The sequence below is a fragment of the Schistocerca gregaria genome, chromosome X, assembly GCF_023897955.1.
Source record: "Schistocerca gregaria isolate iqSchGreg1 chromosome X, iqSchGreg1.2, whole genome shotgun sequence".
NCBI classification, from domain to species: Eukaryota; Metazoa; Arthropoda; class Insecta; order Orthoptera; family Acrididae; genus Schistocerca; species Schistocerca gregaria.
The window spans coordinates 36,899,224-36,913,064 of NC_064931.1; the positions used below are offsets into that span (position 1 = coordinate 36,899,224).

The 13,841-nt window shown below is 41.2% G+C and overlaps 1 protein-coding gene across 1 annotated transcript in view; it reads left to right on the forward strand.

The window, feature by feature from the left end:
- The window catches only part of LOC126298659 (PIN2/TERF1-interacting telomerase inhibitor 1-like), an 89,490-nt gene that overhangs the window by 28,132 nt on the left and 47,517 nt on the right, over positions 1–13,841 (forward strand). Inside the window, exon 3 of the mRNA XM_049990082.1 lies at positions 6,417–6,591. Within this exon, the coding sequence (XP_049846039.1) occupies positions 6,417–6,591 (175 nt within the window). The remainder of the gene's footprint in view (positions 1–6,416; positions 6,592–13,841) is intronic.

The following is a 13,841-nucleotide window of genomic DNA, read 5'->3' on the forward strand; positions in this document are numbered from 1 at the left end:
GGATGTGTGATGGTGAGATTGAGGCCAGGAGGATTATGGGAACAAAGCAAGTGTTATAAGGATAAAACCCATCTGTATAGTTCAGAGAAGCTGGTGGTGGGCAGAAGGATTCAGATGGCATGGATTGTGAAGCAGCCATTGAAATCAAGTGTCTTGTGCTCAGCAATATGTTCCGCTTTTGAATAGCCAGTTCTGTTGTTGGCCACACTTTGGCAGTGGCCATACTTTTGGGTGGGCAGCTGGTTGGTGGTCATGCCCACATAAAATGCTGTGCAGAAATTGCAGAAGATTTGGTATATGAAATGGTTGCTTTCACGGTTGCTCTTACCACTGACGGGTTAGGATAATCCTGTGTTGGGCATGGAGTAGGAAGTACTGGTTGCGTGTATCAGATATGTGTTGCATTTGGGTCTTCCACATGAATATGACTCATGTGGCAAGAGATTGGGAGTGGGTAGAATATTTCTCATTTCTTGGCACGATGAATAATAGTTGAACCCCTGATGTGGTTCAGATGATATTGGAAATGAGGGGCTGCTACTTTGTAGCTGGTTTTTGGGGGCGATGGGAGGAATAGGAATGTGTGAAAATGTGGTGCAGGAAATTTGTCTGCCGTTTAGATGATGTATTTATCATATAGGGCAAAGGAAATTGTGGTCACTGGAAATGTGCTATCCATGGGAGTGATGTTGTGGTGTGGAAGGGGTGATAGTTGTCAAAATGGAGGTATTGTTGATGGTTAGTGGGCCTGATAGAAACAGAAGTATAGATCGAGTTATCAGAGAAGTGGAAATAAACATTCAGGAAGGTGGCACATGGCGCTGAGAAGAGCTAGATGAAGTGAATGAGAGACAAGGTGTTGAAGCTGTGGAGGAATGACAATAGTATGTCTTGGTCTTGAGTCCAGATCAAGGAAGTATCATCAATAATCCTGTATAAGTTTCCGGAAAGGTGGAAAGGTTACCTTTAGATGGCCCGTAAACAGGTTAGTATAGGAGGGTGCTCCCCATGTGTTTCCGAGGGTTAAAATAGGCCCGAGGTATTCCTGCCTGTCTTACGAGGCAACTAAAAGGAGTTTCACATGTTTCAGCCTTTATGTGATGGTAGGGTTTGAACTCCATTCTTCAAAATTTTCCTGAAGAGCAAGCCAGTTGGGGAAGGGCGCCTTACAAGCTGCATCGTGCATTGAGGTCTTTAGCCCACTATCTCGTCGTCACATTGCAGCCCTGCTCATTCTCCATCTCATGGGCAAGGACACCTTCCTCGGAGTGTTTTCCACCATGCACTACACAATGTCGATTTCTACATCGACGATGACCATGGACTTCTTTGCACCTGATATCCAGCACGGTAGCCAGTCTGTTGTGGTGGGGCCGCCATGTACCCTGTTAATTGTAGCTCCCTGACCCCACAGGGATGGCTCTACTGATGCCTGCGCCGTTAACTCCCCATGTATGCCAAGGGGTAGATGCCCATCCTCCTGGGGCATCGGGACTCCCGGCAATGGCCAACCTGCCAGGTGGCCTTTGCTGCAGATGGGTGGCACCTGCGGGGAGGGCCCCTGGTCGGAGTCGGTGGCATTAGGGCGGATGACACACCATGAAGTATAGTCCATCATCTCTTGCTGGTGGTGAAACACCAGCAGTCTCTAAGTGATCACGAGCTCAATTCAACGCACGTAAGTACAATCCCAAATGGTTCCCCTCCCTGGCCACACCATGGGAGGAACGTCAGGCTAAGGATGGCAGTTGATCTTATTCACCTCGGTACCTTGTATGTTCGAGAGCTGATGGGGAATCTCTCATGACAATGAAGCCTCAGTTTTTTGTTGAGCATTTAGAGGACAAGTTCGGGGAGGTGGAGGGCTTGTCCAAAATGAGATCTGGTTGAGTCTTGATCAAAACAGCATCCTCTGCCCAGTCACGTGAGTTACTCGCTTGTGACAAGCTGGGGGATTTTCCTGTAACAATCACGCCACGTAAGAGCTTAAATATGGTCCAGAGTATATTTCACAGGGGTCTTCTTTTGCAGTCTGACGACAAGCTTTGTGCCAGCTTAGAGTGACAAGGTGTTCATTTCATCCGGCACGTACATAGGGGTCCAAAGGATAATCAGGTAGCCATCGGTGCCTTCATCTTGGCGTTTGTGGGTGATACATTCCTTGAGAAGGTCAAGGTGGTGGTATAACGGTGTGATGTTAAGCCATATATCCCTCCCCTGATGAGGTGTTTAAAGTGCTGGCAGTTCTGGCATATGTATTCCCGCTATACTTCCAGCATCATATGTTGTGACTGTGGACGTCCATCACATCCCAATACTTCATGTGCCCCGCCTCCCATATGTGCGGAGAGCAGGATTCTCCAGAAAGAAAGGAAAATCATGGAGTACAAGACCCTGGACTGACTGACCTACACCGAGGCTAAGAGAAAGCTTGAACACCTGCATCCTGTGCGTATGACATCATCTTACACTGCCGCTAGAACAGTTCTAGCACCATTAGCTCCGCCAACCCAGGTCACCTCTCAGAGCTGGAAGACTACACCTGCCCCCTTAATGGTGGGGGGCACTTCCCTCCATGTTGCTCCTGCACCATCTATTTCGGAAGCTACCCCCTCCCCTCCCCAAACCATCGGGGACGTCTGTCCCCTCTTCTAAGCTGGAGAAGCTAGAGTGGGGTCTCCGAGGATCACTCCAGATTTTTTATCCAGAGCTTCCTGTCGCTTTGTGCTTTCCATGTCCAAGTTGGTTCCTCCCATAGTTCCATCCGTACCCAGGAGAATGGAGTCCCACAGGGCTCTGTATTGAGTGTCTCTCTATTTTTAGTGGCCCTTAACGGTCTAGCAGCAACTGTTGGGCCCTCCGTCTCACCTTCGCTGTATGTAGATGACTTCTATATTTTGTACTGCTGCTCCAGTACTGTTGTTTCTGAGCAGCGCCTCCAGGGAGCCATCCACAAGGCGCAGTCATGGGTTGTAGCCCATGGCTTATAGTTTTCAGCCACAAAGTCGTGTCGTGCACTTGTGTCTGCATAGTACCATTCATCCGGAACCCGTACTTTACTGTAATGATGATCCACTCACTGTAGTGGAGACATATCAATTCCTAGGACTGGTTTTCGTCGCTCTATTGACTTGGCTCCCTCATCTTCGTCAGCTTAAGCAGAAGTGCTGGCAGCACCTCAGTGCCTTCTGTTGCCTGAGCAACACCAATTGGGGTGCAGATCGCTCTACGCTGCTGCAGCTCTACAGAGCCCTTGTCCAATCTCGAATTGACTATGGGAGTGTGGTTTATGGTTCGGCAGCACCTTCAGCATTGCATTTACTCGATCTTGTGCACCATTGTGGAGTTTGATTAGTGACAGGAGCTTTTAGGACGAGTCCGGTGACCAGCATACTGGTGGAGGCTGGTGTCCCTCCACTGCAGATCAGATGTGCACGACTGCTCGCCAGTTATGCAGAACACATTTGTAGTTCCCCTGACCGTCCGAATTACTGTCTCCTTTTGCCGCCCGCGGCAGTCCATCTCCCGCATCGGCGGCCTAGATCGAGGCCAACGTTTGCGGTTCACGTGCGGTCCCTTCTCTCCGAACCGGAGTTCTTCTCTTCACCACCTCTACTTGTGGTCCATTCACGTATGCCATGGTGTACGCCGCGGCCACAGCTTCGTCTGGACCTTTTGCATGGCCCTAAGGACTCCATTAATCCCTCTGCTCTCCACTGTCACTTCCTCTCGATTCTTGACGTCTTCCGAGCCTCTGAAGTGGTTTACACTGACGGCTCAATAGCCGATGGTAACATAGGCTTTGCTTATGTTCATGGAGGACATATTGAGTAGCATTTCTTGCCAGTTGGCTGCAGGGTTTTCACTACAGAGCTGGTGACCATATCTAGTTCTCTAGAGTACATCTGCTCATGCCCTGGCGAGTCATTTCTCCTGTGTACTGACTCATTGAGCATCCTGCAAGCTATCGACCAGTGCTACCGTCGCCACCCCCTGGTAGCGTCCATTCAGGAGTCCTTCTATGCCCTGGAACAGTCCCGATGTTCTGTGGTGTTTGTGTGGACCCCAGGACATGTCGGAATCCCTGGCAACGAATTTGGCAACAGGCTGGTCAAACAGGCGACTCGGAAACCGCTTCTGGAGATAGGCATCTCTGAATCTGACTTGCGTTCTTCGTGCACTGCAGGGTTTTCGAGCTTTGGGAGACGGAATGGCATAACAGCACGCACAACGAACTGCATGTCATTAAGGAGACTATGAATGTGTGGAAGTCTTCCATGCAGGCCTCTTGCAGGGAATCAGTTGTCCTCTGCCAGTTCCGCATTGGCCATACATGGCTAATGTATGCTTACCTTCTCCATCGCGAGGACCCACCTCAGTGTCACTATGGCTCCCAAATGACAGTCGTCCACCTCTTGCTGGACTGGCCACTTTTAGCCGCTCTGCGGCAGACTTTTAACTTTCCCAGCATCCTGCCTTTGGTGTCGGGTGACAATGCCTACACAGCAACTTTAGTTTTACGTTTTATCCGTGGGAGTGGGTTTTATACTTCTATGTAGTTTTTAGTCCATGTTCTTTGTCCCTTCTTGTCCTCTACCCTAGTGCTTTTAGGGTGGAGGTATTAATGTGTTGCAGAGTGGCTGGCTTTTCCTTTTTATTCTCGTGGCTGGCCAGTCACTGTAATCTTCTTCCATGCTGTCATCCTTTACATCTTTCTAGCATCTCTCTGTTGTTTTCTAGTCCTCTTTTGTTCTTTTTAGTGTTCATTGCCTTCCCTTCATTCTTGTGGCTTTTCCTTTATTTCTGTTTTGTGTTATATGTCTATTCTCACACTTGTGGCATTGTTTTCTTAGGAATAAGGGACCGATGACCTCATAGTTTGGTCCCTTCTCCCGCCTTTCAACCTACCTACCTACCTACCTACCTACCTACCTACCTACCTACAGGGGGGTGCCATGTGAGTGCCCATGGCCACCCTTCAGATTTATGTGTATATCTTCCCGTCAAATTTGTGGTAGATATGTGTTGAGGGTGTAAGTAGTTAGATGTATAAGGAATGAAGAGGTGGGTTTGGAGTTGGAAGGACATCCGGAGAGGTAGTGTTCAAAAGTGCCAAGGCCTTGGGCACCGGTGTTTTCGAGTCTATGGAGGTGCTGCAATAATGATGAGAAGGAATACAGATGTTAATGGAGTGAGGATGGTTGAGAGTACTTCTCCGTACCCTTCTGGAGTATTGTTGCATATTATGGGATCCTTACTAGATAGGATGGATGAAGGACATTAAAAAAGCTTAAAGGTGAGCTTGTTTTGTTGTAGTATGAAACAGGGAGAAAGTGTCACGCATACGGTATTTGAGTTAGGCTGACAATCATTAAAACAAAGACATTTTTCATTGCAGTGACAATAATTCATATGAAAGCTAGTGTAGTTTTCAGTATTGTTTATGTGTCTGTCAACAAATCAGTGCCTCTGATTACCTTTACTCCTAAAATATGCAGCTTAAAATCACAATTTGCTCACTCTGGATCAAATTAGGATAAATTCAGCTTAAGTTCTTTGTTCCTTCGTTGTATTTCTACTGTACCTAGGACTATTTGATAAAAAGGCAGTAGCATTTTGTACACAAACAGCACACTTGTGTTGTTAGTGTGCACAGGTGCAGACTCCCAGATTTTGCGTGCACTTCTTTCAGCATGCATTAGATAATCAGCTAGTCAGTTAAAAAGTAATACCAATTGTCAGTATTTGTAGGTTTTATCAGCAGGCCAGCATATTATAAAATGTGTTGTGTTCCATACTATTGTTAAGAAACTGTGTTTACTGTGCACTCTTGTCTTTTTGAGGAGCAACTATGCATTTGTCTGTTTTCTTAGAAGTGTATGCATTTATGAGTTGCCACTTTATGTGAAATTCAATAGCAATTAAAGCTGCAAGAGAAACCATGTTACTTTGCCTGTTTTCATTCCTTGTTTTAAATTGTAGATTTAACAATTCCAACTCTGTCTCACGGATGACAGCACCTATTAGTGCCTGTCAGCTTACGTGCAGGCAGGCATAAGTGAGTAGGCTACTTGCAAGTTGGTCCTATTGCACCACATTCGTGCCTTGCTCCAGGCATGTACAAGCTATTTGGCCATTCGTGCTTTGGACTCTCAACTGAGGCATAGTGTCTCGTAGGCTACTGCCCAGCTCTGTAACCACCTGTATCTCAGCAGTTTTGTCCACTCCTATTTACCTCTGCCTGTGGGCATATGGCACTCGAGCTGGGACAACATGTTGCAGATATTTGGCTCTCTTAAGTCAGTGATTTGGGCACAGCACCGTTACAAACATTTTGCTTAAATTCGACACTTTCCATGATCCATTATATAACTGATTTTGTTTGTTGTCACTTTTTTTTTTTTTTTTTTTTACAGGTTTAGGGTGTAAAAATAGTAGTGACAATGAGTGGATCCATCACCAACAGAATTTTGAAAGTTTGCTATCGGAGCTCGCAAGTTCCACATGTGAAGAAATTAGACTGCCTGGAACATCAGACACTAAGCCTGTTTCATTGGAAGAAAAATCGAAGAAATCCCGAGCCAGGGTGCAGTAAGTATAAAATATATTTAAGCGTTCACCGATAATTGCTACTCTTTTCTGTCTTCACCAACTTGTCATTATGAAGCTGAATCTACTCTGTTACCTTCCTACTGCCTCTCTGAACCATTATAAGCAAATTTGTTTTGAATATCTTTAGGGAACTATCTTAATCTACAGTTTCTCTACTGAGTTGTGTTTGTAAATTTTCCCCAATAAAATGCAATTATTACACCATTATTCCTTGCCCTTGCTTAGATCTCAGCTGGCGATAAAAGACCAAAGCTTCTGTGCTATTGAAATTCAGTTTTGAATAGCATTTTGTGGTGTGTTAACACATCTGTGCATTGAAGATGGCTTTTGTGAGTATAAAGAGGAGGAGGAGGAAAATTGTAACTGACAGTGAGATCAGAATTCTTAAGATACATACCTTTCTTACTTTTCTTCTTCTTCTTCTTCTTCTTCTTCTTCTTCTTCTTCTTCTTCTTGAAGTGGCCATCATCAGGAGTTACATGAGCATGTCAGCAGTGAAAGGTACGGAAACCTAGGGGTAGGAATTGAAGTAAATAATGTAAGAGAAGGGCTAAAAACATTTTTAACCAAGGATTGTTGGAAATAATCAAAGCAGAGAAAGAGAGAAGCCCTTGTACAGCATAGGCAGTGTTTTAAGTCATGGTCATTTGTGAATTTGTTGGTTCGCTTGATTGTGTTCTGGTAAATGTAACTCATTGAAATAAATTGAATAATAAGAATAAGTATTAATATTGATAAACTGATTGTTCCTGAGCTGACACCTGGACAGTAACCAGATTTATTGTGCTAATCTCCACACTTACTTTACCAAACACTATGAGAAGTAACATTGTAATTTGGAAGTTGAGAGATATACTTAAACATTGGGTTCAGCAATAAGCTGAAACGACTAATATATGTTGAGTACAAATGCTAGGTTGGTTGGTTTTGGGGAAGGAGACCAGACAGCGTGGTCCTCGGTCTCATCGGATTAGGGAAGAATGGGGAAGGAAGTCGGCCGTGCCCTTTCAGTGGAACCATCCCGGCATTTGCCTGTAGTGATTTAGGAAAATCACGGAAAACCTAAATCAGGATGGCCGGTCGCGGGATTGAACCGTCGTCCTCCCGAATGATGTCCAGTGTCTAACCACTACGCCACCTCGCTCGGTAAATGCTAGGTAATATATGTTGAGGAGAAATGCTAGTTAGTGAGCAACCTCTGTGCCACCATACACATTTTGTTTGTGATAGACTTGTCTAGGAATTCAGGGCTTTTGAAAAATGCTTAGTGTTATTCTACCTGTCTGTCACATCAACTTGTAAATAAAACTCCCAAAGGGAAGGCTGAACTGTAACAGGACAAAAAAATCTTTGGAAAGAACAACATTTTAGTTTAGTTGGAGACTACAGTGATTGTTTTGAAAATAATTTATTGTTTGCAGGTCATATGAATTTTTAACGAAATAACCAACTTAATCTGGCATCGGCCATCGTCAGATCTATAAGACAAATACGTTTAAAAATTGAAATATAATTTTTGCAGATTATATCAAAATTTTAATACAGCAATATAAGACAATGTCATGAAAATACATGCCTTGATTCAGTCCCACGAATGATGAAACCCTATAGTCAATGAATATATGTGTGGAGGGTCCTGTATATAACAGCTAATCCTTTGCTTAATAAAACATGTAAAGTTGTGACTGAGGGCATTTTTTAATTCATACTTCCAGTCAATGAAAAGTTTTTCAGTACAAAATTTAAGAACATATGTAAGTACTTTGGTCAATAAAATGTATAAAACTGCATTACAAAGTTGGCATTTACCGTATTTTATGACATGGATGCGTCTGTAACAAGCGTGTAGTTATGTAAAATGGTATAACAGTATGGTAATAAGTTCATACCTTTAAAATTTTTTAAACAACCTTTAAAATCTCATATTGAATAATTGTGTCATATACAAAAAAAACTATTGTTAAAAGGAAACACTGAACATGTTCAGGGCTGTCTAAAATGCAGATAATTTTTTATCTGACCAGCATCCCACTCGCCAGGTGCATGTTCGTCACTTTGTTAACAGCACTCTCGCTAAGAATGGTTAGGCAGGTAGAAGGCTAATTCAACCCGACATGTACTTGTGGTGTCCACGTATGACATGGCAGGTGGAATGATGTGTGTATAAAATGTCATCAAAAATTTTAAAAATACTCATCTCTTGGATGATCATTGTGGTCATTTAACAATTTATTCAGGTCTTTTTGTTTAGTAACGTAAATTCATAATTCCTCAATGGTGTCCAAGTGCCTTTGCTTGCCAATTATGTGCAAGGTTTTTAAGTTTTCATTCTTGTTTGTAATACTACATTTTTCTTTGCTAATATGAAACCCCAATGCTGGTATGTTGCTCTTTTATATATGTTCATTGAAATGAATGTATTCTCTCTTGAAATCTTGACATGTAATATTTTGCAGTCACGTACTGAGAACTTATATGTCCTAAGTGTGATATTATGTCATAGTTTTAATTTCAAATTAGTGGTCGTTAAAAGCTACTCGTACATTATTTTTCTGAAGAGTATGTTCAGTTTTTCTCTCACAGGTTCATTGTATGCAATTGCAGCTATTTTGTCTTGTATTTTCGTTGATTTTATTTTGTTATAATTTACTGGTGGGTCTGCTCTTGATTTTATTTTTATTATATATGTTTACTACAATTTTTGCACCATAATTATTAGCAGTGGCTATCTGCTAAAGAATACTAATTTCTTTATTGATTTCAGTGCCATCTAATGAAAATCATAGAATTCTATGTTTCATTATACAGAAAAAGACATTAAAATGTGAATTAAATGATGTCTGTTCATCTTAGTTTTTGATAATTTGTTGACAAATATTTACTGATAACTTTTGAAGTAGTTGAACCAGTGTTATTTGTCCTCTGTTCTACTGTAAATGGCTATGGTACGACATGAGACATGGCTGTAACTTGATTGTACTGTATTTTAATTTTGACATAATAAGCATAACTTTTCTTTTAATCTCCCCTTACAGTTTCTAGTTTGTACCCGAATTGATGCTGAGTCCTTACTTAGCTTAATATTGTTTATTTATTGAAAACGTTGAAGAAAAATTTTGACAAGTAACCTCTACTAGCAAAATGCAAAATTCCTCTGTCCTGATTAAAACGGTGACCCATACTCAGTCACAGGCATTGGTCTCTACTGACAAACCTCGTACCATGCATGGCACCATCGCTCTAGTGTGTGCAAAGTGCTCAAAAGCATGGTGAACCAATAACAGCTCTGGTGGCTCAAATCCAAGGAATATCTATCTTGATATCAGCCTACCTTTTAAGAATCCCATGTCACCACTGATCATTTTATACACTTCATTTGTTTCCAGAAGCCATAATGCACAGCCTACATTTCATTCCCATACTTTTCAGTTTGTAGGAAGCATAGGAAAGTACCTGGCTCTACCACATCCTTTCCGCAATCCAGATTTGAGGATTCCAATAACCTTACAAATATGTATCTACATTGAAGCACCACAGAAGCTGGTATAGACATGTGTATTCAAATACAGAGATGTGTAAACAAGCAGAATACAGCTCTGCAGTGGCAATGCCTATATAAGACAAGTGTCTGGCACAGTCGTTAGTTCAATTAATGCTGCTACAATGGCAGGTTACCGTATTTTCTCGAATCTAAGCCGCACCTGAAAAATGAGACTCAAAATCAAGGGGGGGGAAAAAAATTCTCGGCTCTAAGCCGCATTTAAAATTTGAGACTGGAAATTCAAGGGGAGAGAAAAGTTTTAGACCGCACCTCCAAATCAAAACAAAGTTGGTCCATTGTAACATGAGAGACCATTTAGATTGAATGTATGAAGTTAAGGCTACAATAGTTTGCTTCAAGTCGTAAACTTAGCAGTTAAGCTTTACCAGGTAGCCATTGCTGTGCGTCAAGTGCTCCGTTCATATTTATACGTGTACACTTCCTTTTTCACGTGCTTCGTCTGGTTTGAATCGATTGCTTTGACCTGATACGTGCCTTTCTCTTTGTTATAGGTGTTTATGTCACTCTAAGCTGAAAATGCATTATTGTACTGTGTCATGCATTTTTTGTCGCATTCTGATAATGAGTGTTTACGACCTGGCACCGCTCGCGGCGTGGCTTGCTTGTATGCTTGCTACTGCTGCTTACAATAAAAAAAGAGAAGAATTGTCTCATTAGTGAAACAATGGCATGAAACTGCTATTTTTTGTTACTTACACTGCTGCTTTCTTTGCTAATGATCAACAAGAACCAAATAATAGACTCTGTATTATAGATGATGTTCTGAATGAGAGTTTAGCGAAAAAAAATTTCCCTTTGAAAATCTTTGCAGACGCCTCTGTAGTACATAACATTCTGCACAGAAATTAGTCATCTTCGATTTAAAAATCTAGTCAGTTGCCGTGCTTCATTTCTGACTGTATCACTATTCAGCAAAAGAATAATACGAATATAAACATGAAATGATATGTATATTCTTATGATATATATATTCTTCCATGTTTGCTGTTGTCTCACTATAGTTTCGTAGTTTATTTGGCAGATAGGATTTAAATGAGATAGCAGCAAACATGGAAAAAATACACGTCATAATGTTCACATTCGTAATATTCTTATGGTGAAGAGAATAATGCATGTGATTCATGATTAATAAAAGTTCCTACTAGCAAACATCTCTTGTCACAGGCAGGAAAAAAATCAGAACTTAGAGTTGGCCATATTGCCATACATCCCAAGCAGTCTTGCCAGTCAGGGCATCAAAATACAATTGTCTATGTTATATAACAATCATTTCAGCATATTATAAGTATGCAAAGATGTGTAAGTTTTGTTTTACTAATGCAGCGTACGCTGTGTAATTACGTAATGTGCAGAATAGACATTGTAGCTTCTGAAACACCAAGCCTGTTCATTTGCCAGCCACTACATCACCTGAAGAGATGAAGTCAGAAACTGTTTCAACACTTTTTACAGCTATTGTATCTGTATTTTTTGGCTTTCCTTTTTACCCAAGCTTAGCAAAGTTAAAAATGAATTTTTATATTGTCTTTTTTACATATTTCTTTTTTAAGTAATTCATTAAGAAGTGTTAATTAATTTCAAGTATTAGGTTTAGTTCCTGGTTTAATAATGCTTGTTTGTGTGATAAATCTTGAAACAGGTTTCACCACATATTGGTATGTTGCAAGTTTAGCATTGGTATTTGGTTTCTTGGTACTCATTCTGTTGTGTGTAAACCACACATCCGAACATTAGCGTACTTTTCTTCTAATGTTCACTCTGTTACACCTGGAAAATGCCTCCCAGTAAGCCGTAGAGGATTCTCATCATCAGAGCACTTTCCTCTGCTTTTCTCTATTCTGTTGTGTATTTTTCTGCAGTTTAGCTAATGAGATAAACTCTTGGAGTAAACAACCTGTGAAAAGCATGAGCATTTAAAATGCACATATCCAGAATGTAAAAAAATACTCCTTGTACCATTCCACACTGGTCTTACTGAGCTCAGTAGTATGTCACAAAAGTCAACTGCTTCCATACTCAAATTGTAATCTACAATATGTTGGGTTTTATTGAATTTTTTTTTTTTTTTTTTTTTTTTTTTTTTTTTTTTTTTTTTGCCAGCATTTCTTTCAGCCTTCTCCGTTTCGTCAATTTGTGTTGTGTTACATGTGGTCAGCATTCTCACTTCTCTCTTATCCCATCACTTGATAAAAGCATCTTGTCAGTTGATTTGAACTCAGTTTCTCCATGTTCAGTGTCATCTGCAGTTTTGGCTTGCTGTGCCTGTTCTTACAAACAGTGCCATATGCAGTTGTTCCATAGCTGTGAAGACAGAGAAACAGGTCTTGGCTTGACTACCAGTTGTGGACGTACAGAGTATGTCCCTGTTACAAATATGGTCTAGTAAGTGTTGCCACTGCTTTACCACTTGTTCTAAAATTTTGGAATCCAATTACTGCTGTTGTGCCTGTATGTGCAATGAAATCCAAAATCTACCCAGTCTGACAGTCACACAGCACAAATGTCTTTATTCCAAATAACTTTGCTTGGATGGAATTAATTGTTTAAAAGATAATTGACTTTTGAACAACAAGAGATATCACCAGTACAAGACTTCTGATGTGCACTAAATGTACTGAAAAATGTCATATTAATATTATCGGTGGTATTCCTAATTTCAAACAAATTATCACTTCCAGAATTTGCAGAGTTGTCACTAAAGTGTAGCATTCTCAAAACGGTCTTAGGACCTTTTTTTCTATAAACTGGGATATTAAAAGTATATTTGTGGACCAATAATCACTTATTTTCAACTATTTAACTTCAAGCATTTGAGGAAAAATAGCAACAAAACAAAGTGCCTGAAATCCAATATCCTTCTACTTTAACATGCAAGAATGCGCAGCTTCTGCAGTATTTGCTGTCATGTACACTTGAAGTTGATTCATTTCATCTGCTATAACTGCAACAGATCTCCTGACAGAAATGTAATAAAAAATGGCAAAATGCTTGAGTCATTTACCAGTTGACATTTGTGTCCTGAAGCTAAGGCAAGAAATGCATGCTGAAATGGCTGGAAATTAGTTTGTTTCCAATCAAAAGTGTCATAAGGTGTGTTCTTTTTCCAGAGCATTTTGTTATCACTTTCTGATTCTTCAAATTTCTGTATAGCTACCGACTGCACCTCTTGTAGAAACATCAAGCTGGTGTGCTGTACCAGCTGACGTACAGGGCTGAGGATTACTTCTAATTCATGATTCCATTGAAGATTCATTGTTGCTACTGAAATTAGAGAACTCTAGTCACTGTGGCTCCTATTGAGTGTCTCCGTGATCTCTTTATTCGTGCAACCAGGGACGTGACACATCTCTCATAGGACAAAAAAAGCACGAAGTTAAATCTGATGGAAACACGCAAAGCAAAGTCAAATTTTCCATCAAACTGGAACTCTGAACAGCTACTGGAAGACCAATGCGGAAATACAACTCTGTGTATTTACATATGTCTGGGGCACCCAGGTACCTGTGAATCAGTGTACATAAAGCCATCCACAGCACCAAAGGGCTGATGGAATAGGATGCTTAGACACATCAATAGCACTGTTGGAAAATGCAAGGGCTGTGCTGAAAACTCATCAGTAGCACCTGGGTAGTGGCGGAGCAGGAATAACTGCGTCACCCACAGCAGT